Consider the following 27,484-nt stretch of genomic DNA (forward strand, 5'->3'; position numbering starts at 1 on the left):
CCTTAGGGGTTTTTCTAGGGACAATTTGTCCAAAAATATTGTGTTCATTATGTTGCGCATTTCTTTCAGTATTTTATAAGTGAAGTTGCAATTGTGTTATTTTTTGATATTAGCCGGGAATTTGTTTTCAGCAGTTTAATAATTGTTTACAATAGGAGATTAATAATTAGTGATTGCAATAGTTAATTTTTCACATTCTTTAGCAAATCGAAGTGTTAATCCTAGTTTGATCAAGCCTGCATTGGTTTTCATAGAAAATAGCATTCAAGTATGTGCCCTAAGAAGCCTACCCATCCAAATGCCCCAAGCATATGTCCCTACCCTAAGGAAACCCAATTATAAACTCAATTCTTGCAAATATTTCAGTACCTCTATATCTCATCCCATCAACAATTCAACCATATGTACACCTAAACCAAGACAAGATGAATTAAAGATTTCCTAATTATTAGCAATGAATATTCTGAAGAAAGATGGAGGGAATGCCAAGAATTAGGCATCTTTTCAATTTGGAATGGACCTCAAGACAAAGCTAAGAATCTAATGAGATGGTTGAAGAATTAATGTAAGGAGCATGTAAGTATTTAATTGTATCTACATTGTTAAAATATAAAAATTAGAAATGATTTAATTGTGGTTTCATATTTACTTTAAAAAGGACATTCGGTAAAAGTTTTAGCCTGGGAACCTAACTTTAGCTAAGTAAATATAGAAACAATTGTATTTCCTTCATGGTATGAATGCAAAAGTATTCCACTTGAATTAAACCATAGTCAGATCCTGCATAAAATTGGTTTAGAACTAGGTATTTTGATAGGAATAGAAAATAACATCAATCAATCTAACAATGTCAGCTTCCTCATTAACATAGAATTTGGGTTTATGGAATCTAAAACCAAAAAGATCATCACCAATAGATCCATGTATATTCTTACATTTAATAGGTACAGAGGCAAAATCAATAACATTAAGGCCCTATTTGGTTGTTGGAATATGAGTGGAATAGGAAAAGGAAATTAGAATATGTTTTATGTTCGCTGTTTGGTAAGCTCAATCGGAATTGGGAATAGGAAGACATATTCCAATTTTGCCTCTAAAATGAGCATATGTCTATGTCAAAAAATATCTGTTATTGGAATAGGCCATTTCAATTCCCATTCTAATTTTCCATTAAAAACAAAATTGTGTCTTTTTTTTTTTTTTTTTTTTTTTTTTAATTTTTAATTTTTATTTATTTTTTGAATTTTTTACTTTTATTTTTGAATTTTTTTGTTAATTTTTTTTTTTTGAATTTTTTTTATATAACATTTTTTAAAATTATATCTATTTGTTTAAAAAAATGAAAATGAATTAACAAAAAAAATAATAAATTTAAAAAAAATTAGGGGAAATGTTTTTAGAAATACAAAACTTAACCTTATTCCTATTCCATTTTTGTACAACCAAACAATGGATTAACATATTCCCAGTCGAATTCCAAGTGCACCAAACACGATTGGAATTGCCCTTTTCTATTCCCATTCTCCATTTCCATTCCCATTCCATTTTTCTATTCTAATTTTCTATTCCTATGCTAGCAACCAAACAGGGCCTAAGAGTTGCATATCTAATAGGACATCAGATCATATTGAAAGGACTTCCAATCTTAATAATATTATAAAGAAGATAAATAGACTAAGTAAGAGTTTTGAGGTTAAAATATCTAAGATATCAAAAACAAGAAGGGAAGTCACAAACATTGCATACCAGCACTAGGATAGAAACATTGGGAAGGGGAAGTCAATGGCATCAAATGTCCAAAACAAACATCTAGCAAGAAATTTACCTCAAATAACTATGACAATACAAGAGGAATTGATGATTTGGAAAGAAAGTGAGCTCAATAAGAGTAATGGGGATTTAATCAATATTCTAAGCACCTTTAATCAATGTAATCTCTATTAGATAAATAAGAACTTTATCAATGACTTAAATTCTAGTCTAAAAAACTATCACATATTATCACATGATCTACTTCTAAATCAAAATTATATATATGATCAAATATCACTAGGACATGAGGAATATATGGGACATCTTATCCAATTCCAAGAATCAATGCTTGAAGAGAACCACATTAAGAAAACCTAGAGCTCAGAGATTTTAGCAGATTGTTAGAAGTCAAGTGGTAAATATATTGCAGTACAATTTATTGGATCAACAGATAATCATAAAGAGGCATTAAAATTAGACAAAAACATAGACAACAACAATGTGCATCTAATTATGGAAGAATAATCAACACAAGATATTAGATAAGAATATATAAAAACTAACAGAGAATGGTTGAAAGCTCAAAATCGTCCAATAGAGAATTTAGACAATTTTAACAAGATCCAACAAGTAAATCAGACACCAATCCATGGTAAGGATAGTCAATATCCCTCCAACAACATCAAAACATTGGGGTAATATTACTATTTGCACAAAAGCCCTTGAAAAGATCACTAAAATTTTGGAAAACACTAGATAATGACAAGAATTCATTTGAAGATTTAGATATGGGGAAGAAACAAGGAGAGGTCTACAAGGGATGTTACAAAAACCTTAACATTCTAGTGGAAGTTGAATCCATATTAAATAAAATGAGTTCAATAGAAACAAAAGATCAAGAAAACATCAAAACATTAGCATGAGAAGAAGAGAACGAACTTGAAAACAATCGATCTTGGGAAGAATTTGGAGTGCTAGAAGCTCCTAAACAGGAAATAGAGGATGATGGAACCAATGAAGTAGTAGATCATTGTTCAACATGATTTATATTAGAAGTCTTTGAAACAAAGGTGGGAGATCAAATCATTTAAGAATTGGAAGATGAAGAAGAAAGCGTGAGGGAAGAACTCTCTCCCTCAATTATTTGAAATATTGATGGGAACACAAATAATCTGGGTATTTCAATGAATCAACATGTTCTTAAAGTCTTAAACTATGGAAAACTTAAAATGAAGTGAGGTAGAAAGTCTCTAAAAGAACTAAGATATGCAATAGGGTAAGCTAAAAACCAAAAAAATATCAATGAGGTTCTAAATGTAGGGAAGGGGAAGGTCCTTCCCATGAAGCAATGAGAATCACTTCATGTAACTCTAGGGGTTTCAATGCCCCTAGCAAGAATCACTTATTAAAATGCAATCTAACCTTATTTGAATCAGACTTAATACTAATCGAAGAGACCAAATTAAATAAAGAAGAAGGGAATAAATTGGAAAAGTAAGTCAAGAAATTGGAAAACATATTACATTTAGTCAAATGGTGCATCAGGGGGAATCTAAATTATATGGAACCCAAGAAAAATTCAATTCAGTAAAAAAAATTCAAGTAGAAATTGGATAGGATGTATGATCAAAAAATTAGACACAATATTCAGTTAACACTTATTAATTTTTATGGACCTATACGTACCATGGATGAAAAGGAAGTGGAAGGAAATTAGTAGGTTTGTAGAAGATAATCTTAGAGGGAACTTCCTATTAGGAGGAGACTTCAATGAAATTACAAGCCTAGAGGAAAAATCTGGGGGATCTCAAAATGTCTCTCAAGCAATTATAGACTTCAAGGAGTGGTTGGAAACTAATAATCTTATGGATATTCCTAACAACAATGGAGCATTTACTTGGAACAATAGAAGAGTAGGTTTCTACAACATAGCTGAAAGATTAGATAGATTCTTATTTAAAGGTGATCTCAATACATTAGGCCTAGCCTTTCAAGCCCACGTTCTCCCCCTTGCTGGAGTAGACCATTATTCGATCAGATTAGAATTTTTGGACTTAGTTAAACCATCCAAAAACCCTTCAAATGTGAAAAGATGTGGTTTTTAGACAAAAAATTTATGGAGGATATAAAAATATGGTGGAGTGAATTCTCATTCAAAAGTTCCAAAATATTTTGTTTTATTTCAAAACTAGAAAGGCTAAAAGAAAATATTCTAAAATGGAATAAAATACATTTTAGAAACATACTTAAACATACATACTTAAACATAAATTAGATAACGAAGAAGAGCTTAAAAAATTAAATGAAGAAATTATTAAACATGGTATGGATAATGACAAGTATTTAAAAGAAAAAGAACTATTATGACAACAAGAGAACATACTAGCAAAAGAAGAGATATTTTGGAGACAAAAATCAAGGGAGACATGGCTATCTAAAGCAGATCAAAATACCAAATTTTTAAACAACCGTAACATCAATAGAATTACTAAAATCAAAAACTCTATAGGAATCATTGAAGAAGAACCTAAAAGAGTAGCAGCAACTTTGGTAAAATATTACAAGAACATCCTTAACAATTATGAGAGCTCTAATGGGACAACGTAAAACAAAATGCTTGGTGTTATACCTAAAATCATTACAGATGAAGATAATAAAATGCTAAACAAGCCTTTTTCAATGACAAAATTAAAATAACCCTATTTAAAATGAATCTGGATAAATTTCCAAGCCCAAATAGTTTCCAAGCCTTCTTTTTTCAAAAATGTTGGGATATAATCAAAGAGGATCTATGGAAAGAAATAAAGGCAACACGAAATGTTGGTTCATTATTAATAGAAATCAATCATACTTTCCTAACTCTCATACCCAAAAAAGAAGAATTTGATGAACCAAGTCATTTTAGGCCTATAGCTCTCTCTAATACCATATATAAAATATTATCAAAATCCCTAGCTCTCAAACTAAAAAGAGTCCTCCCCAAACTCATATTAGAAGAGAAAATAAGTTTTGTCCCTAGAAGATCAATTTTGGATGGTATTATCACCATACAAGAAACTATCCACTTAACCTAATGTAATAAAAAAGCATGTATGCTCATGAAACTAGACATCCAAAAAGCATACGATATGGTAGGCTAGAGATTCTTATGTAAATCCTTAGAATCGCTTGAATTTTCACATCAATGGGTAAATCTCATCTTTAATTGTCTCTCTACTCCCAAAATATCTATCCTTGTTAATGACACTCCTGAAGGTTCCTTTAATATCTCTAGGGTTATAAGACAAAGAGATCATATCTCATATTTCTTATTTATTATTATGGCATAAGGAAGATGTTACAAGCTAGAGTTCTCATTGCACCAAAAGATCTACCTATCAATGCCTAATACAACCACTAGACTTATAGAACACAAGAGGCATTTAAGTCGTCTCATGAATCTCAGACGGGAATGTTGGCAATTAGTCCAATAATCCCCCCCTCAGCATTACCCAAGGAGGTTTGAACTTATGACCAAGCTCTGATACCACTTGTTAAAAGCTAAAGTTATTGTTGCACCAAAAGATCGACCTATCAATGATCAATACAACTACTAGACTTATAGAACATAGGAGGTGGTTAAGCCATGTCACGAATATTGAAGGGGAACATTGGTGGTTAGTCCAATAGAAGATGTATAAAAAATCATAGGAAGAAGGGATAATTAAAGGAATAAAGGTAACAGAAAATATCCCCAATATCACCCATCAACAATTTGTAGATGATACTATCTTGCTAGGTATCAGCTCATTAGTAGAAGCCCAAAGTTTCAAATAAACCATTCTAAACTATACATAAGCTTTGGGGTATAAGGCAAACAAAAAGAAACATGAATTTGTTTTCATCAACACAACACCTAAACTAGAGACTAATATCTATAATACAATAGTATATAAGAAAGGTACATTCCCATGCAAATATCTAGGTATGCATGTAGAAAAGCATAAAAGGAATCCCAATAGTTAACACCCAATAGAGAGTTAGTCTCCAAGAGGCAAATAAATTGTGGACACTTTTTAATCATTGACACTAATATTCACATTATTAGACACAAACAAGTTTAATTTTAAGTATAGGGAAATCATGCGAGTATGAAATATAAACAAGTGCCATATAGTGGCATGTATTTGCCTTTATAATTAATTGTATTTGTATTGACCTTATTGAATATAAATAATATTTTTAATAAATTTAATATAATATGGTTCAAATGTTATATTAATAAATAATTATATTTTTGTGGGCATCTAAAAGATACAGCATTACTCATAAGTTGAATTTCTAGTTGAGAGATTATTCTAGAAAGTTATAATTAATAAATTGTTAATATAATAATAAATATATAAATAAAAGAGCTTTAAAAAGTAAAATTTGTTATAAGTATGCACAATATAACTAAATATAATGTAAAACATACAATATATCTCACTTTTCAATTGTATGGGATCATAAAAATAAATTAATTGAAAATCTTATTAAACAAGTTTTTAAATTCATTTTAATCAATATATGTTACAAAAGCATATTATTATTTTCAAAATTTGATTTTTTTTTTGTTGAAACCAATATATTGATGTGGAGTGTATTTTTATAAAAAAATTCACCTTAATATTTACCATTTCAACCATTCATATAATTTTCATTAAGTATATAATGTGTTTATAAAATAAATAAATAAACATAATTATTTTAAAATAATCATATTATGAAATGTGTTTAAGTAATATAACCTACAAATAATAAAATAACTCCTTAGTTTAGCACAAATATAGGCATAAAATTTAGAATATGGAAAACCCTCGAAATAAAGTATAAAATTTACCAATAAATTAAAAAACCATAGAAATATTTGAGTTACTAAAAAATAATTGGTTTTTATTGATTAGAATTAATTTAATTTTGAGAGAGAGTGAATGCAATAGTACATGCCTACGACAAATACAATAACCATCTAGAAAATGAGAACCTACACTAGTAATTTTAACATAAAGTGATTATAAATATATAGTTACATGTAGGGAACCATAGAAAGAGGATGCTATAATGTTATCAATCTATTTTAAACTCAGCTATATTTCTTAAGTTAAATAAAAAATACCTTCAACTTGATATTCAATAGTTGTAATAGGTTTTATTTATTAGAGAGTATTACAATATAAACCATTTCGATTTGCAATACAACCAATCAAATCTTATTGAGCTCAAAATAAATTATGATATTGTAATATCATCAAATTGGTCATACTTAGATTATTATCAATTATTAAAAATTAATTTTTTTATTAGATTAGAAATGTTAATTTTAAAAATATATTTTAAAAGTAAAATTCATTTATGTGGAAGAATATTGTTTATGATATTTATATATATAATTAAAAGAAAAAAAAAAATTTCTTCAAAATTAAATATTGCATCTAATTTTAAGCCTATTTTTATCATCAAACATATTGATATTGTTGTATACATTTTATTTGATATTAATTTTCTCTAAACATATGTTTTAAATTTGATATAGTTTGGAGGCATTGTGTTGTTGTTGGATCATGGAACTATGTTGGCCTTAAGGTATATGAGGTATGAAGATTCTTTTCATCCATTAATATGAGATGTTCATATCAAGGAACTATGTTGGAACTATGTTAGTCTTGAAGAATATGAGGTGTGAAGATTGTTTTCATTCATTGATATGAAATGTTCATATCAATGAATACAAGATGTAATTTCATGTTGACCATATTGTATATACAGATGATCCTATCTAGAGAAATGTCTTTATTATATCAAGGTTGTGTGTAGCATGGTGCTTAGATGCATTGATAATTTGTATACATTCATTATCCATTAATAATACATACACATGTGAGACACAACTAATTCATTTAAAGAAATTTTGAAACATACAAATATAATGATTAAGAAAAGTAATTTTATTTTAGTATTGCCATTACCATTATATACCATTATATAGACAAGACAAAAAATTAACTTAATTGAAATAAAATAAAATGAAAGATATTCATAATACCATTAAAAACTCAACAATGTTTAGTTATTATCAAAATATGTTTGTGTTATAAATAACTTATAAGATCTAACATTTCCTAAAATATTTAAAAGTAATTTAAATAAATAATTCTCTAAAAAAAATCAAGTAAAAGTTAAGTTGTAAAATATGATTTTTTACCTTCCCAGAGCAATACCAAAAAAATAGAGACAATATAGTAGTGATTGCTATATGATAATTTTAAAATTGTGATTTTTCTATGAAATAAATACTACATAAAAAGATAATAGTTGAAAAAAATTAAATTATCATAATCATCACAATACTACAAACTAACTAATTTGTGAGACATTTAAATTTACTGAAAATGTATAATAATAATAATTAGAGTTTATATTTTTGAAAAAAGGGTATATGTATTTTTAATTTATTTTTTGCCTCATCCAAATTATATAGTCTAGAAATACACTTTCTTAAGAGATTTAAAATAGGATGATGATTTTTTACTAACATTTTTTTGTGTTGAAAATAATGATATGAATTTTATTTATTATGCTAGTTGATATTTTATTTGTATAATAAATATTATATTAAGATAGATAACATGTTTGTCTCTTAATTTTTATATAAAAATAGTTTAGGCACAAGGAACAAAGAGAGAATGTCCAGAGAGAAGGCAGGAAAAGAGAAAATCAGCTCCCCCACATATATAAACACTTACAAAAATTGGGGGAGGAGACTACAAGAGAGCATACCAATTTCTTATTAAGCCTAAAGACATATTCTAAAATATATATTTTTACATTAAAATAGGGTATTTATATCCATCACAAAAAAATATTGCATGAGTGAACTAGCTTTATTTCTATCCTCCTTGTGTTGGGCAAATTGCAAAGCCAACATTAATACTTGAACCCCCTAGATTAATGAGTCTATTTTGTTAAGTCATTTTCCAATATTGATGGCTAGATTCTCCTCTGTTGTTGTCTAAATTGAGATGACACATCTCTATTATTTTTCTAAAGTCATCTACTTCCTCTTGTGTTAGAAAACTCTAGTACTGGTTAATAGAACTGGTAGCTTTCACATAAACCTTATAAATTAGCATGGATCCCTCATATATTAGTTTCTTGAATTTACCACTACTACATATGGGGTCAAATTGTGATGGCAAGACATCATAATTGCAATGGCCAATCATCGCCCAAGAAACACGTACAACAATTGGCTCTCATTGGACTTTTGGCATCGCAAATTATGATGACAAGGGCTTCCATCACAATTAAGATGCATAAAGTTGTCATGTGTTCAAGCCAGACATTGTCACAATTGTGATGACTATACGACAAATATTTCGTCACATGTGAGACATTTATGTGACGACTATGTTGTGGGTCTGATGATTAGCCATTCGAACCTATTTGTCGCAATATAGACTAATTTGTGGCAGCAATGATGTGGAACTGACAGCTAGGTGTCAAAATTGCGACAATAATGTAATAAAAAAAAAAGGGAATGTGTTACATTGGAGAGAGTGCTTTCCTAACAAATCTATTTCTAAAATTCAACTTTGGTTATGAACATTATCAAGAGACTATAACGCTCTTACACCTATAAATAGATTTCCTATTATTTTTATCTTTTGGGAGAGACTGGACGATTCTTATGACTATCAAACAAGAATCATCCAGTCTCTTCGAAAATATAAAATTACTAAGAAAGCCAGTTATAGGGGTAAGAGCATTGCAGTCTCCTCATAATGTTCATAACCAAAGTTGAATTTTAGAAATAGATTTGTTAGGAAAGCACTCTCTCCAATGTCAGACATTTATTTTTATTTTTATTTTTATTATGATTGAAAAATTTAAAGTTACTAGATTGATCCTGCTAGCTGGGAGCAACTGATTGTTCATTTTATTGTACTTAATCTGATGATGGTTCTACAGGAATTTGTAATCAACCCAGCTAATCAACAACTAGGCATAAAATTTGTGACTGAAGTCCCTAAGAAAAGAGATTCAGACAATGAATCATTTGAGAGGGTACCAGAAACAAGGGAGAAAAGGAGAATATATGATCCTGACCATGATAGTGAAAATAAAAACTATGGACCTACTGGAATGAATTCAAAGAAATATAATTGAAAGTCTACACAAGGTTTTGATCATAGGAATGGGATTTATGGAGGTACGAAACACAATGAAATTATATATGATGTAGAGGGAAAATACAAGAATAGAGATATGGAAAAGAATTTTTCTGATCAGAGAACTACTAAGCATCATACATGTGTAAAAACTCAAAATCATATAGAGCCTAGAAGGGTTGAGACAATGGTAGAAAGAAGTAATTGGGGTAGAGATGTTGAGGGTGATAGGTAAAAAGCACAAGGAAGAGAGTAATAAATATGATTGTTAAGTCAATAAATATAAAAAAATAATAGTCAAAGAATGTTTGCACGATCATGCAAGCTCCTTGAGATATTAATTTGTATAATTTTTTGGTATATTTGCATGAGCCTACAAGATTAATTTTTTTCTATATTTCAAAATAGATTTCCATTTGTAAATTGGCCAAACAATATTTCAGGGTTCACCATTTTGAAAATAATTAGAAGGTTGTTTGATTAATATCAACAATGTACTTCACTTGAAACTTCATTTTACCTTAAATGCGTCATGCAACAAGAAAATCTGTTTGAAAATATTTCTTAAGTTATTCAAAGTTAACTTCTTGTTGGTTCATGGTGGATTAGAATGTATCTAAAAGGAAATAGTGAATTTTTCAAGGTTTCATGTCAAACTACTTGTTACTTGTTACATATAATGTCTTAAAATGTCCAAGGTGTTTGCATACTGAAGGCATACTTTTCCTACCAAGTTGTCTACATATCCATATCCACAGGATCAAGACCCTTGAACTACTCATTCTAATGAATATGTAGTTCTAGTTTCTAATTATTTTGATCTAGTTGTATTCCTATAACCACTAGTGAGCTTTACTCACCTAATACAACTCTTCACCATCATACACCCACTTGAGCAAATCATATGGTTTTCTATAATTACAATACTATAATACCCCGGTGCAGCCTTTGTGTTGAATTTGCAGTTACTATAAGGTTAATCTATATATGTCCTAACTCACTCCTTATATGGTTATGTTTAAAAGCTTGTGACAATAATCAATGTAACAAAAGCTTACAAGTATAAAAGTATATATTATTTTTAAAGTATATATTATTTTTATTAAATGCAAGGTTGATTACCTAAACATCCATACATGTATAAGCATGGTAAGTTTCCTAGAATTTCATGAGATCAATCTTTAAAGTACCTAGAATGTCCTCATCACCTTATGCTACTCTCAGGGGAAGTCCATATTCATTGCTCATGAGAAATTCATCACACAGGTACATCCAAGAATGTCCTCATCACATCCTACATAAAATAAATCCAATATTACAAAATGCCCCCTAAGAAATAATAGTTCAAGTGAAATAAACACATGAAAAATGAGATATAGAAAAGAGGAATCTACTTAACAATAGGCATTGCCATTGCATCTATGGCCATGCTACCTGTTGAGTTAGTTTTATTATTTTTCTATTGTATCAAGATCTTTCTATTTATACACACACACACACACACACACACACACACACACACACACACACACACACACACACACACACACACACACACACACACACACACACACACACACATATGCATGCATATACATATATCACAAGGGCATGGAAGTGAGGTGCAAAGATCATAAGGGCATGACAACAAAATCCTAGATCTCCACTGATATCCACCAACGTTCAAAGCTCTCCACCCTCTTTTGCACACAGCTCTCCACAATCAATAAAAATGGGGAATGATTAATATCATTTTTTCTTTTCCTTTTTTTTAATAATCATATGCATACATACGTGCATATATACATACATACATATATACATACATACATACATATATACATTCATACATATACATACATACATACATACATGAAAACAACAATGCACTTTCTAAGAGTTTACAGTTGTTCAACAAAATTAATGATTTACAAGAAAATCTTGTTGAAACAATATAGAAGTTGCTTGACATGAGAGGTCTGCAAGTAAGGGTGTTGACCAATCTTGAAAACTTGAATGCTGAAATTGATTTTGATAAGAATATTATAGGAGCCACTCAATAGAATCCAGGAAAGTGTTGTGGTAGGTACTATGACATTGGAAACACCAATTACATTAGCCTAGTCACTGATTAATTGGGTTGATTACTTCATTATTATACGATCCAATGGTAATGTTAGTTATTATTTTAACATACATGAAAACAACAATGCACTTTCTAAGAGTTTACAATTGTGCAATGTAATGCACATATTCAGATATTATTATAATGCACATATTTAGATATCATTGACAATGATGAAAATAATATAAACAAATGACCATATAGTAGAAATTGTGTACAAAAAGAGAATAGGGCAAAGGAAAGTCAAAGAATAAATAGCAAGTATTAAATTGATGATATACAACTTTAGAAAGAGACAATCAATAGAAACAATGATCATACAAATGAAGACAAACATCAATAATTAAAATGGATATACTATAGGTAATGAAAATAATTTTGGATACCTATAAGATGATAAAGGAATAAGAAAGCAAAGGCGTCATTAGTATGTGTCAAACGATATATAGCATCTCAGTCGTCTATGAGAAATGCATCTCTTTTATCACTAGCAACTTATAATCAAAGAGTTTTGGCAATGATAATTATATGCTATTATGGGTTTCTAGTTGGCATATGGGAGTTATACCACAATTAGAAAAAATCATTTTAGAAAGCATAAAAATGAGACATGTTTAAAACATTAGTATCAACATTACATAGCAATGGAGATTTAGCTTCAACATCAAGCAACCACATGAAGGCAACAATGAGTATCACAAAAATAATTATGAATCATGGATACCACTATATCACACATTGATGGAAGTTAGTGACAGTTCAAAGAATGACATCGTACAAGTGTTATATAAAAAGGAAAACAAAACCAATAGAAATCTAATGGTCAATTCTTTATCAAATAATGACAACAATGACTTAGCAAGGAGGTCATTAAACTATGTGCATTATAATGACAAACAATATTTTCTTCGTGAAGGAAAAAAAGACAAATTTCTTGAACACATGGTTTTACCAAAAGAAAAAGAAAAAAATAGCCAACAGTGCTTTATTTTATTAATAATTTTTAATTTTTTTTTCTAATTGGAAACAATCTTTAAGTTTACAAATCTTAAAATTATATTTCCTAAATTATTTGTAGGCCCTAGATTGAGATGCATCACAGTACACATCAGACATTGCGGGGAATAGATCTGACTAATTCAACCTTGTTTTGTCTGGTCATAGAAAATAGTTCACTGAGGAACTATTAATTTGCAAGCAATCAATCTTTAAAAAATGATTTTTAAAAAAATCAATAGTCAAGATCCAATTAAATGAAGAAATACCATGCACCCAAATAAATATAAATAAAATCAAAACCTAGAAATTGTAAACCTAACAAAAGGGGAAAAAAGAAAGCAACATAGAAAAAAATGATTTAAAGCTAATCATTGAAGAGGCATGTCAATTATACAAACATATTCTATAAAATGTCAATCATAACATTGGTATAGTTGCCAGAGAAGCAAAAATAAAAAATTGGTGAAGAAAAGAAGAAAAATACAAAGATATAATGTGGCAAGCAGGTGCCCAAAAAAATGACATCAGCCTACCCTCCATTGTTATCATAAGGACTGCATGTAGACTATCGTTACATGATTAGTTCTGTAGCACCCATTTCTGCAAATAATTTGACAAATAGTCCATAAGATGTAAAACTATGTAAAGACTAAAATTCTCACAATTAAGCCAAATAAATGTGGATCTAAATAAACAAAAAAGTTGAAGTACAATGAAGTATAAGACATAGGGGTTTTACATTGCAATTTACTTTCTAAAGTATAATGAAGACTATACTAGCAACTATTCTTTGATCTGCCTTTTAATGTATACAAAGGTTGTAAACAAAACATTGATATTCTTCCAACAAAAGAAAAGTAGAAAGTTTTTTAACTTCAAAAACCCCATTCCAAACCATTTTCTACCATTCATATGTTTTGAGATGGTATATTAAAAAATAAATTGTAGAAAGAAATTAGACAAACCTGGATTTTCACCAAGCCATGAAATATTGAGCATTAACAAAATATAAATCAGCTTCAAAATAATCCATACGCAAGGGGGTACTGTATAAACTAGATAAGAAGCCAATATCTACAAAATTATATGTGAGGAATCAAAATAAATGTGAAGCTTCTAATCTAAGAACACGTCTTACTGACAACTCATCAATCAAGTAGTATAGACAAGGCAAATGAACTATTTGATAGAATGCTACTATGATATTTGTTTAAAATATTATCTAAAATTTCATTCAAAAGTCAAACATTGGTAGGCATCACATTGGAACTAGAGGCCATCATGCTCACGTGGAACAGTGAAAGCTTGCAGAGGCACCATAGTGAAGGGAGGCATGAATCGTTTGTTGCAATGTGTCAATAGAGAGGTCATCCAATGAGATGGATAAAAAGTGAAGTGGTAATTACATAGAATAAAATAATCATAGAATATGCACAATGTGGAAGCATAGACAAGCACATGAACAATTGGGCAAGAGACCTCAAGAGTGTAAATTTTGGAAAATTGATTGGTTTTATGAGCAATATTCATACAAAATGTAGCTTACAGAAATACCATACTATAATGTGGCTTGTAGAAATACCATGGGAAAGTGTATTTGATCCTTCTAGATGGGAATAGATGATTGTTTGTTTTATTGTACCTAATCTGATGATAGTTCCACAAGAATTTGTAATCAACCCAGCTAATTAGCAACTAGGCCCAATTTACTGGGTTATGGCTAGTTTCTCTCTAATAATATATACTATCATGTGTTTTTGTAAAATTTCTTGTAAAATCTGCCCTTTTTTCTTGGTCTGCATTATTTGTGCGGAGGATCTTGAGGTAAGTCACTTAGCATGGGTTGAGTGAGTTTTATTGTTTTATTATTTGGATTATGGAATATGTATGTAGCTAGATCAATTTTTCTATTGTGCTAAGATGTAACAAGCACCTTAAAAAAGATCTCTAAATATACATATATAGAAGGAAATATAAAGAGATAGTTATTTAGAAGGAAAAGAAAAGAAAATTTACATAGCCCTTGAAGAAAATGGTAGAGCTAGGGCATGGAAACAAAATTGTAGAGTAAGGGCACGACATGGAAAAAAAATTGCAGAGTAAGGGCACAAAGATCACAAGGGCATGACATGGAAACAAAATAAAAAAGCAAAGGCATGACAATGAAATCATAGGGTAAGGGCATGACAATGAAATGTAGAGATCACAAGGGCATGACAACCAAATCACAGAGCAAGGGCATGACAAAAAACTACAAACATCACAACAATGAAATCATAGACCAAGTGCATGGCAACAAATTGAAGATATTACAACAACAAAATGTAGATCATAACAATAAAGGGTAGAACAATGTTTATAGCTCTCCACCCTCATTCGAAGCTCTTAACCCTCTTTCCTCTGCAGCTCTCCATAATGAAAACAAATAGCGAATGATTTATGTCGTGTTTTCTATTTTATTTTTTGTTTATAGTCACAAGGTGTCGCAAATATGACTTTGGCATCAGTATTGCAATGGCATTGGTGACAATTGCAAAAAAAATGAAAATCAGCACAAATTACACCTTCATCACAAATAGTCATTACAATTTGACCCCAAATGTTGTAGTGTACTTTAAGGGATCTCCAAAGACATAGAGACCTATGACATTATGTAAAAATGGATGAGTTTGAGATTAAACTTAGTAGGGCATCTTCTAATATGTTGAAATAACTCTTTGTTCCTCTCTTTCCAAAGAAGCCATAGAATTTCACTAATTAGCACAAACCAAAATCTATTCTAATAAGAATCAAAAGACTCAACATAACCAGCAAGAATCTCACTCCATGACATCTCAGGTTTTTTATTCCAATCAATAAGAAAACCAAGAAAAATGGAGCATACTTTGTTGGCATAGATGCACTCAAAAAGTACATGTTCAAAACTTTTAGTTTTATTACACAAACCACAAGTAATAGGTTCAACATCAATGGAAGAAAGCACAAACTTGACTGAAAGTTTTTTAAGAAAAAGAAGCCATCTAAAATGAAAAACTTTTCTCTCACAAGGACCTTTCCAAAAATAATCAAAAATGAAATTTTATTTAGAAAAGGAACACTCAAACCCCCAACACTAGGACACATGTATTTTGTAGAGAAGTCTTTAAGAAGAGTATCATCATCACACTTAACAATTCTACTATAATCTTCACGATTCATTATATTAACCATTCTCTCTCTATTAATCACTTTGCATAGTAGGGTAAAAGTTTTTTTTTGAAAGACAACAATGTTAAATTTGGAAGAAATCACATCCCATGATGCAAGATGATTGTTGAAAAAAAAATCACTGATAGTAGTTCAATGCCCATTTTATCCCATTATTTTGTAGAATAACTTTGGGTTAAAGCCAGTGGCTTATTATTCAAATGCAGTCCCCACCAAATAGATCTATCAACAATAATATAATTAGGAGGGCTACCTACAACATTCCTTAAAGAGATAAATTCCCATACTTGAGACTAAGAATTCCAAAAGGAATTGAACAACTTAGAACCAAAGATCTTAAGTTTGAAGTCTCCCATAATGATATCCCACAGAAGTATATTTGGCCATTGTTTCTCTTTCTTTACAAAAGATTTTTCAATATTATTTCGTACAAGAATCTTCCAAGGTTTATCTCCCCATATGGCATTTTAAATACATTCAGACTTCAGAGCAACCCCATGGGCTTTGATATCTCTCAATCTAAGACCCTCGAGATATCTAGGTAAGCAACACCATTCCCACTTAACACATTGTCTGCTCTTAGAGCCCATACCATTAGACCATAATAATTCTCGTAGAATATTCTTGAACATATTATTCCTATACTTAGGAAATAGTCATGTAGAAGCAAAGTAAAGTTGATGAGAGGATAGCACTTTCTGAACAACCTAAACTCTTCCTACAAGAGAGAGGGGGTGAGTTTTCCATTTTATGTGTTGTCTATTAATATTACCATAAATCAAATCCCACATATCAGAAATAGATGGTTCAACTGTAAAAGGAATACCAAAGTATCTTACAATAGCTATGGGACCAACTCATTTCCAACCCATATTTTTCAGCCATCTATGCGAAGAATCATAACAACCAAGGAGAAAAGATTTCTAAAGAGAAATCTTCGCACCGTATGCCAAGAAAAAAAAATTAAACCTATACATGGCTCTAGAGAAATTATCCTTTGAGAGCAAAAGATATAATGGTGTGTCATTAGTAAATTGGGCATTAATCAAAATCTCTAAATTGGGGAGAGAAATACCATTAATAGGACTACCAAACATGTTATCTCTAAGAATATAAAATAGGGCATTAGCAATAATCACAAATAATGAGGGGGCAATGGGACACCCCTGCCTAATAGATCTTTGCAAAATGATGAGCTTAGACAATTCTCCATTCACATCAATGACTATATAGGAGTATTTTAAAAGGATCTCTATCCATTTATAGAAATATGGTGGGAACATAAATGCCTTATGCATGCCAATGATAAAGGGTCATTCAACCCCGTCATATGCCTTCTCAAATTCTAGCACAACCATGGCCACATGCTACGCATCTATTTTTTCCCAATGCATACCTTCTCAAAATTGTAATTAGATTTTCTAAAATATATCTACCCTTAATGAATCCAGTTTGTGTAACTGAAATAAAGTTCTTTAGGATACATGCAACTCTCCTAGCTAACACTTAAGCAATTATTTTGTAAGACAAGTTAAGCAAAGTTACAAGTCTCTAATTTTTAACCTGAGATTTATCTCCATTTTCAGGAAGCAACTTGGTAAAACCTCTATTAACTTTACTACCCAAAGAACCATATTCATAAGCATCATTATAGAAACTCAGTAGCTCCTCACCTACCCACTCAACATTTTCTTTGTAAAACTCAACTATGAGACATCCAACCCTGGTGATTTCTCATTTTTCATGGACATAATGGCACCAATAATCTAATCAAGTGAGATATGTCTGTTAAGGTTATCTCTATCCAAAGCATTGAGTTTCTCTGGAATAATGCTTAAGAAACCTTTTAGGGCTTCCTATTGTTCTTGTCCAAATTCAGATGAAAAAAGTTTAGAGTAGAAACTATATTATGTTTCTCTAATTAGTATAGGATCTTTAGTATTACCTTCCTCAACCTAGATTTCCTCAATCAATTCTCTCCTTTTTTTAGCACTTATAATATTTAAAAAAAATCTTGAACCTATATCCCAATCTTTTAACTAGTTCATCTTAGCTTGAATTCTTTGACCTTGAATTCAGGCTCTTTGCAATGTTCTAAGTTGGTGCTTAACATAAACTAGCAATTGATCCAGGAAAGGATCATCTCCCTTATTTTTTAGTTCTAACTCAACTTTACTAATCTTATTTTGTAGTTTAGATTCATCTTTTTTTCTATCACTAGTAAGTTTTTTACCATTTGTTTGATACACCTTTTTCCAAGCTTCAACTAACATGTCTCATTGTTCAATAGTTCTCAAAGACTAAGCACACCTCTTGGAAATAAAAGTCACCATTCCAATAGCATCCTTAGTATTAGAGTCTTTGAGGAAAGAAGAATTCAACTTAAGAGAACTCCTTCTGAGTTTGTAATTGTTGGTATCAAAGTTATTATTGAGTAGAACCAAGGTATAGATAGGAGAGTGATCAGAAAGAGAGGTCAGAGATACTACAATAGGGGAGTGTCCTCCATCACTATGAAAGGAAAAGATAGAGAAATCTCCATACACCCTATCAAGCCTACAAAAAACTCTATTCTTTCCCCCCTAATTATTAACCATGTAAACCATATGTCCTTAAAGTCTCTTCTTCTCTTCTCAAGGGGATCTAGGAGATTGGGGCACATTTTTAGCTTAAGCCAAAAGAATTTAACATTACCTTTCCACTTATGTTTCAACCTGCCTTTATTATTACAACCAAGCTCCACCATGTTAAAATAACCTACAAATATCTAATGAACATTGGGAAGGAAAGAGGCACACCAGTCCCAAAGTTTAGCTCGCTCTCTCTCTCTCTCTCTCTCTCTCTCTCTCTCTCTCTCTCTCTCTCTCTCTAGTGTCATTACTAACATAAATATTATAGACACCACACAAAACCTCATCCAATTTAAGGGTCATCAATAGAGCTCTCTGACATGGTGAGCATCCATGGTCCATCCATTTTGGACTAATACGGATAGAAACACCACATTTTCCTTTTTCATGATTAGAATGAAAGCCTAAGGCTTGATCCAACAAAAATTTCAACACACATGAGGTTTGAAAACCAACAACTTTAATATTGTTGCAAGAAAATTAGGTTTGTATCCTTTAGTTTACGGCACCAATTCTTGACCACATATTTCCTATCAAACATTTCAAGTCCCCTCGCTTTTTAGCTATTTAGGTGTGGCATCAGAAACTTTTATTTGGGTGGAGGTCTATGGTTCTTATATCACCTATTAAAACAATTAGGAATATCACTCTTGTTCCTATCATTATTGGACAGAGAATTTATTTCATTTTCTTTCCTTTTCTCCCTTACAACTTCAATAAATTGGTTTCCTAGGTCAACATTCACTTTCTTTGAGGTTTCAAATGAGGGAATACAAATATCTTTAGGATTAATTATAGCACTTTTAATCTTGGTGGATTTCTCATTAATGGATTTGATAGCCAATTGTTGAGCATTCAATCTAGTGGGGATTTTATTTGAACCTAATTCATCAACCTTAGCTTACTTTTGAACAACAAGGATCATGGGATAAGATCCTACACTATTAGGATTATGATCAATCAAGATCACAAAAAAATCCCTATCCTACAAAAGATTGGAGAGTAATAAATTCTCCTTTATCAATATTCCCAATCTCAATAGCATGTTTTGAATTACCCATATTAGTGTTATATCTACTAAAAACATTCGCCTTGTTATTCAAATGATCAAAGGAACCCTCATTCTTTTTCAACTTATGGGCATCACCATTAGATTGTTCAAAAATCACTTTAGCATTATCAAACCGAGTTTTAATCATCAGACAGTCTTTTTTGACGTGCCCATTATGCTTACAATGGAAGCAAGCATGAAGATTTCCTAGTAGTAAAATTTCCCAGGAGAAGTTCTCTCCTTCCATATCTAGTGCAATGATTTCTGGGAAATCAATATCAGGGGATAGTGTTATAAGAACCCTAGCATTAAGGTTTGTTAAAGCAATCCTTGATTCTTCAATGTGAAGAATAAAGCCAAGAGGGCTAAGAATTTGGGAGACAAAATGTCAGAATTCATCTTGAAGGTTTTTAATTTCTACCCAATTGGAGACCAATAAAATGCAAGGAAGAGAGAATTATCCACATTCCAAAAGCCTTTTTAAAGAACTCTTTCCTGCATATTGTGGATTTTCAAAAAAAAAAAACAAGCCCTTTTGTATCATTCTACAAAAGCTAACATGAATGCCAAAAAAATTCGCCAAACTAAATTCAACTAGTCATCAAAATATTTGTGAGATGGTAAACCTTTATGATCTAAACACACAAAAAAGATAGCTATATTTTTCAGACAATTTTGTACTTCCCTAACTGACTTAACCATATCTTCATTTTGGGACAAGGTAAGAGTTTTCAAACCATTAGATGATGCCCTACCATCTTCTCCACTTTTGGGTTCACCTCCATTTCCCTATCTATCTCCATCGGTTGCACCTCCTCCCATTCCCCTAGTGTATCCTACAACAGACTTCCTTTCAAAAATGTCATTAAAGTTACCAGAAACTAGGCACAAAGGTAAAGATTTCTTGGCCAACACTACCATATATGAGGGCTTCACACTAATATCATTACTATTATGTGGGATGGATTTTCCATCATTTTTAGAAATCCCCACGATCTCTACATTTTTATCATTGCATGAAGTATCATGATTGCAATGCCTTCCATCATTACTAGGTGCTTCAATCTCTCCTTATTAGGAAGGATATTCATCTTCATCATTACCCATTAACCCTCACTCACATGAGCGAGCCAAAGCCAAGGTCGGGTACCCCTTTTACAAACTGGCAAGCAAAAAAAGACCAAAGAAATCACAAAGAACAAAGGCGAGTAATGAAACAAGACTTAAAAAAAGAGAAAAATCATGCAATAACAAAAGGATGATCAAAGGACATGTAATTCCCCCAAATGAAGCCAACAAGCTCACACTCACTCCAACCTTTTAGAGACATATGGGGTTGCAGAGCATTTTTTTGTTAATAAAATCCCCATTTTTGTTTCTTGTTGAAAAAAATAGTAGCAAACATATATATTTTATTAATAGAAAAAACCTAACATCTAAACTTTCTTATTTTTCTACCTCTATAAGGAGCCTTGCATCTGGAATAGGAAACTACCCTCCTTATAGTTCTTACCATGTCCCTATTTTCCATGTTCAAAATACATACTATTAATAGTACTAGTGAACCTAGCACTCACCCAATCACTACCTTCCTCCATTGCATGCCTAACACCTAAAATGTCTTAGCAATTAAAAAGATGAAGTAAAGACCATACTTCAAGCCAAGAAGTAGACAGTGACACCTATATTCACTTTTAAATTGGCGAATAAAAACATGGAAATTTTAAATCAAGCACAATTTAGAGGAACCCCACCATGTCACCCTCATCCGTGTGAAACTCATTCTCCTTCCTCATTTGATCTTGTTATTTCCTTGGTGGTCATGAATAATAACATGATTATGTACCTATGGTTTGTTTCCATATATTTCACACCCAACAACTCTTCAAAAAAATTGCATAAGTTGGTTTTCCAAAAGATCCCCTTTATCTTTCCCTAAGAAAGTTTTTCATAAAACAACCTCTAAAAATTCAAGATTTTGAGGGAAAAATTTTCTTCTATAGGGAAACAATCCAACAGCCACCCACGCTAACTTTATGCACCTACAGTTCCTAATCCATATATCAAAATTTGTTGATTTTTTCAATGAACCTCTGTAGGTGAGTGAATATCTTAAAGCTAACCTTTCATATTTTATGCATTATAGAGCTATTTGTAGAGCTTGTAGAGCATGAGGTGGTCTAAAAGTGTCATTTTAAAAATTCTACCCAATACCCACCACTAAGATCCCTCAATAGCCACTATGGTACTTTTTGCACAAATGCACCAATCAACAACCAAGAAAACTAAAAAATGATCAACTATTAGTACAAGCGTGATCGACTATTAGTACCTTTTTATGGAAGTAATTGGGGGGAAGGTAGTGATAATTAGAGGTTTGGATGTGGCTACAATGCGTACATTAGTGGTAACTGCTCGTTGTTTCCCCTAATAGATACCACAATCGATCACTCTAGCAAGGTCAGGCTTGACTGACACACTCAAATCATTGACCTCTTTGGTGGCCAGGCTTGCTCTTAACCTATTGTACATGGTATATTCACATACTCATGAAACCTTAATGTAGAGTGTAGATAAAATGACAACGAACTACACTAAACCTAAGAAATCATTGTCAAAATGTAAACTTTACGAGCGTCCCATGTTTCTCTAACTAAAACCACTAAGAATGCTCTTAGACTAGCATCTCAGTGAGAGTTCTAGAATGATAAGTATGCTTAGAATGCAGATCTACCAGTATGTATGCAAGATCTGAGATGAAAATGTAGATTACATGTGAGTAACAACTCTTAGAATACTATCAAATTGAATGTGCAATGAGCAAAACATGTGTTAAGATGATACTAAATAACATTAAAACAAAGCTAAAATGCTATCAAAATGATATAAACTTGCTAGAATAACAATGCTAATATGCTCAATATGAAAACTTTGAATATGCCTATAATGCAAACACTTAAAACTTGGGTCCCTTTGCTCTTGAATTCTCCTTCTATTTATAGGATTTTAGAAGGGTTGGGGTAAGAATTTGGGTTTTACCTTTAACTGGTGGATAGAGGCGAAATTGAAAATGTCTCATAAGAGACAACAAGAGGAGCCCAAAAGTCTTGATTTTGAGGATAAATTTAGATTTCTTTTCAACTAAAATGTCTCATAAGAGACAGGAGGAGGAGTCCAAAAGTCTTGATTTTGAGGATAAATGTGGATTTCTTTTCAACTAAAATGTCTCATAAGAGACAAGAGGAGTCCAAAAGTCTTGATTTTGAGGATAAATGTGGATTTTTTTCAATTTTTTATATAAAAGGAAGATTTTCATTTTGTGAGGATAAATGGATTTATTGATTTAATAAAAGTTCCATTTATTTTCAAAATTTTGTCTTTTCCCTCTCCCATTTTAATTTCATTTTATGATTTTGAATTTTTTTTCTCCTTTTTTGTTTTGAAGTTGGTTTAGGTCTTATTAATTTGATAGATGATTTAATCGATTAATGACCTGATGTAATTCTTAATTTGAAAGTTTTGTTGTTTTCTTCTTATTTCCTCCTTAATTTGCATTGATTGATCAACATTGTGTAATTAATGTCTTTGCCAATTTTGGTTGTCTATAAATGCCCCTCTTTGAGCTAATATAGGAAGCATATTAGTTCAAAGACTATCTTGATTTTCTATTTTAGGTCAAATTCTGATGATTATATGTATGTTCGATGATATTTTGACATTTTGCAGTTGTCATGGTGTCTGTTTGTTGATGGCTTGATGTCTAATCATTGATGATTTGATGTTTTGAGTCATTGATTTTGTTGATTGATGTTGTGACGTTTTTACTTGGATACCCTATTTTTGGTTGATTTGATGTTTGAAATTTTTGGTTGGGGGAGAACATTTTTTATTTTTTAGAAATTTTTTATTCCCCAGTTTGGATGCCTCAGTTTGATATGGATATACTGCCCCCTCAGAAATGAAATTGCAAAAATTAAGGAGGTTCCAATTTGATTTCTGAAATGTTGGATAAGTGACAGATAAAGATGATCAAGTGGATTTAATACAATACCCAATTGGCGAAAGTGAGAAAAAAGGTTACAATGTTGGGTAAATAGAGTGAAAAAGTGATATAAATGACCCTAAGGAGGGTTAAATAGGTCAAAAGGTTATTCACCCTTGTCATTTTCACACTCTCATTTGACCTTTTGCATTTTGGAGCTTCGAGCTAACAAGGATGGTGGTCCCTTTACAAGAGCACATATTCGAGAGGGGTCACAAGTACAAGCGTCCAACGAACTACGGTGCCCTGGTAAGTCATCGAGATCCTCCATTGTTAAGATTTTTCATGTGTACTTGTGTTTTTTAGAATTTCGTGTGAATTTCTATGATAAATGTGGTAGTTTAGGTATTGTAGTGCATTTAGGTTTTCTTTTAGTACATATGCATTGTTTTAGCTTATTTGAACACTCTTTTAGTGCATATGTGCAATGAAATATCGCATTTAAAACCCTAGGTTAGGAGCAAAATAGTGCAATCATTAGGGAAATAGTGCATTTGTAGCTTTAAATACCACATCTAAATGTTTAGGCGCATTTAAAGAATCTTGTAGCACATATTCGTTGTGCTTTAGTGCATTTGGTTATATAGCACTTTTTCACTATTAAACAGTGCATATGAGCATTTTGATAGCGCTTATGTATGTCATAGAACATTCGATCTAGGAAATAGTGCATGCAAATGTTGTAATAGCTCATATGGATGTCCTAGCGTATTTGATGGATCTTATAGTGCATATGTCCTAGGAAATAGCACAAATGAATCTTTGAATAGCTAAAATAGATTGTAAAGCCGTAATTGATCATAAGATAATGGAAAAGGCTAGATTCCAAGTTTGTCAATCAAGGATGCGTCATAGTGAGTAAACAATAAAAATCATGTAGTTAGGAAGTGATGTCTTAGGATCAGTCTGATGATAGATAGGTAAAGAATGATGCCCTAGCTTAGGATACAGAATAGAGAAAACAAACATGTCTGGCTAAAGATAGAGAAGGACAAGTAATAGGTCCAAGATAGAACTAGTAGTTGATTGGCTAGATATAGATAGTAGACTGATGTATGATGATCACTTGGGATGAAAACTGACATTGTCGTGTGTTTGTTTGATGCAAACAGGTATGTATGCGCAAGCTCATGGTGCGAGGATTATATCCCTGGCCTCTAGATGTAGTAGGATGATTGTTAGTTGAGGAGCAGTAGGTGATTGACAGATGCGGGTTTACTTATTTACTACAAATGCCTCAGTTCTGAGTGAATAGGGGGCTATTGACAACTATGGCCAAGCGATGGCACTTGGACCACAACACTTTTCATTTTCCAATGGGTGAGATGATGGTGACTCCAGTATATTGAATATTGCGGATCCCGACAGTAGGGCATTTAGTGTACTATGAGTAGCCTACAGATGGCACTACTTTTAGAGATTTGTTTGGAGATGATAGCATCAAGGATGACAATGTATCGTGGTTCCAAATGTTGCAGTATGATCCATTGTTGGCAATGTTGGCTAGATTGATAGGATGATTTTTGTTCCCAGATTGATGAGGGTGAGGATGTCTAGTTGGATGGGGTCAGTTGATACAGGATATGATAGATCGGCTATAGAGATTTGCATGGGGCAACTGTATATTGGCCCACTTGTACCATGACTTGCATCAAGTTGTATATTTGGGAGCCTTGTCACTATTAGCAGGAGCGATTTTGTTATAGCTATGGACATGGGAGCATTTACCTATTACTCATCTGGTATGTGTGCGACAATGGCCTCAGGGTATGCCTTACATGTATACTTTAGTGTGATCATACAACCCCATTTGGGCAAGACGGAGTATGGGCGACATATGGTGGATGATATTGACGAGGTTGTGTGGAGACCATATAGGTTCATAGAGCCATGGGCTGAGGATGATGATGAGATGGTATATTTCTTTGGTCCAAGATATTTGCTTGGCCAGGTACCTGCAGTGATAGAGTGATTTTTTTTTCAGCAGGTGGTGAGACAATTTGGGCGGTAGTAGGGCATGCCACAGGGGTCAGCACATTATGCTTAGGTGTAGTCAGGAGGGTAGTGTGGGGACCAACCTTGGAGTATGAGGCTTGTCTAGAGGCCTTTTTGCAGATGATAGACACACCATAGCCATGGGCTTTGCAGGATGCAGAGGTAGATGCAGGGATGGAGGGGGACTATGTACAATGGTTTCAAGAGCATCCCTTAATTATGAGATACATGGATCCTATAGAGCCTATTTTAGGGATTGATGAGCCATCAAGTGGGGGGGAGGATGAGGATGATGAGGGTGGTCCAGGGAGAGGGAGAGGGAGATGACGGGTCAGAGGGAGAGTGAGAGGCTTGGTTAGTGAACAGGGGAGATATGGAGGGTGAGGACGTGTAGATGTGGTATTACAGTAGAGGGGTGTGGCATGAGGTCCAATGCAAAGACCAGGAGGTACAGGAAGAGTTGGAGGGATCCGAGGTTGCAAAGGTGTGAGGGTGAGAGGGGGAATGGGTGGTGGAGTGGGAGTTAGTCAATGGGATGGGGGTGTTGAGTAGATGCAGGCTAGGTTGCTCGATGATATAGAGTTTATCCAGTGACAAAGGCCATAGGTACAAGCTTTGATCAGAGATCCATAGGATGTATAGCCATAGGGACAATAGCAGGTGCCACCAGATGCATAGCCACCACCAAAGAGGCCAAGGGGATCCACTGATTTGGAGGGTTAGATGAGTGCCATGGAGGCTTGGATGGGTGAGTTGATGAGTACACCACAGGCATTTATAGTCGCGATGACACCGAGGCCACCATTGCCACTGAGGATAGATGGGGCGTTGACTAGTCAGACAACCATAGCTGGACAAGATATATCGATAATAAATGCGACTAAGTAGGCACCATGAGACGATACGAGTGCCTCCGACGAGTAGGGACCTTTGGATTAGCTACCTACATAGGGATGAGTGGACATCATGGGTTATGGCATTACTCAACATTATGTATGATTATTCTTTTGATTTTTAGTTGATATTCATGGTGATGCACTTGGTGATCTTTGTATGTTTGTGTAGATAGACATTTTGATCTATTGAGGTTCATGTTATTTTATCATTTACCATCTATCTTATATTCATGTTTATTTTATCCTTTGATGTATTGTGTGATCTTTTACTTTATGAGATATTTGAGCTTGTTGATTGTCAGATGTGTATACTTTTTATATCATGGACTAATGTATGCATGTGATGGTTTGATTTGATAGATACAGTCGTAGTAGATAATGATATGGAAGTGAATGAGTAATGTAGCATGAAATGTTAATAATGATTGAAATAATTAAATGGAAATAATAATGTAATGAATGAAAATGTGATGGGATGGTATAAATGTAATGAAATAAAATAAAATGTGGTAAAATGAAATGTGATATAATGCAATTAGATGTAATAGAATGTAATGGAATATAGTGAATTGCGAAATGTGATGTATTAAAAAGTGAT

General features: G+C 32.3%; 1 protein-coding gene across 2 annotated transcripts in view; it reads left to right on the forward strand.

The window, feature by feature from the left end:
- Nucleotides 1-14,616, forward strand: part of LOC149539568 (uncharacterized) — a 36,620-nt gene extending 22,004 nt beyond the window's left edge. The window contains exon 2 of one of the 2 annotated variants that reach the window (XM_089800804.1): nt 14,307-14,616. In XM_089800804.1, the coding sequence (XP_089656930.1) occupies nt 14,307-14,427 (121 nt within the window). In that variant the 3' untranslated portion in view covers nt 14,428-14,616. Of the gene's footprint in view, nt 1-7,306; nt 7,576-14,306 lie in introns of those variants that run through there. The other variant, XM_089800805.1, reaches the window with a different exon arrangement.
- Nucleotides 14,617-27,484: the final 12,868 nt, after the last annotated feature.

The sequence above is a fragment of the Cupressus sempervirens genome, chromosome 9, assembly GCF_028749045.1.
Source record: "Cupressus sempervirens isolate cs-2001-9-10 chromosome 9, ASM2874904v1, whole genome shotgun sequence".
Lineage (NCBI taxonomy): Eukaryota > Viridiplantae > Streptophyta > Pinopsida > Cupressales > Cupressaceae > Cupressus > Cupressus sempervirens.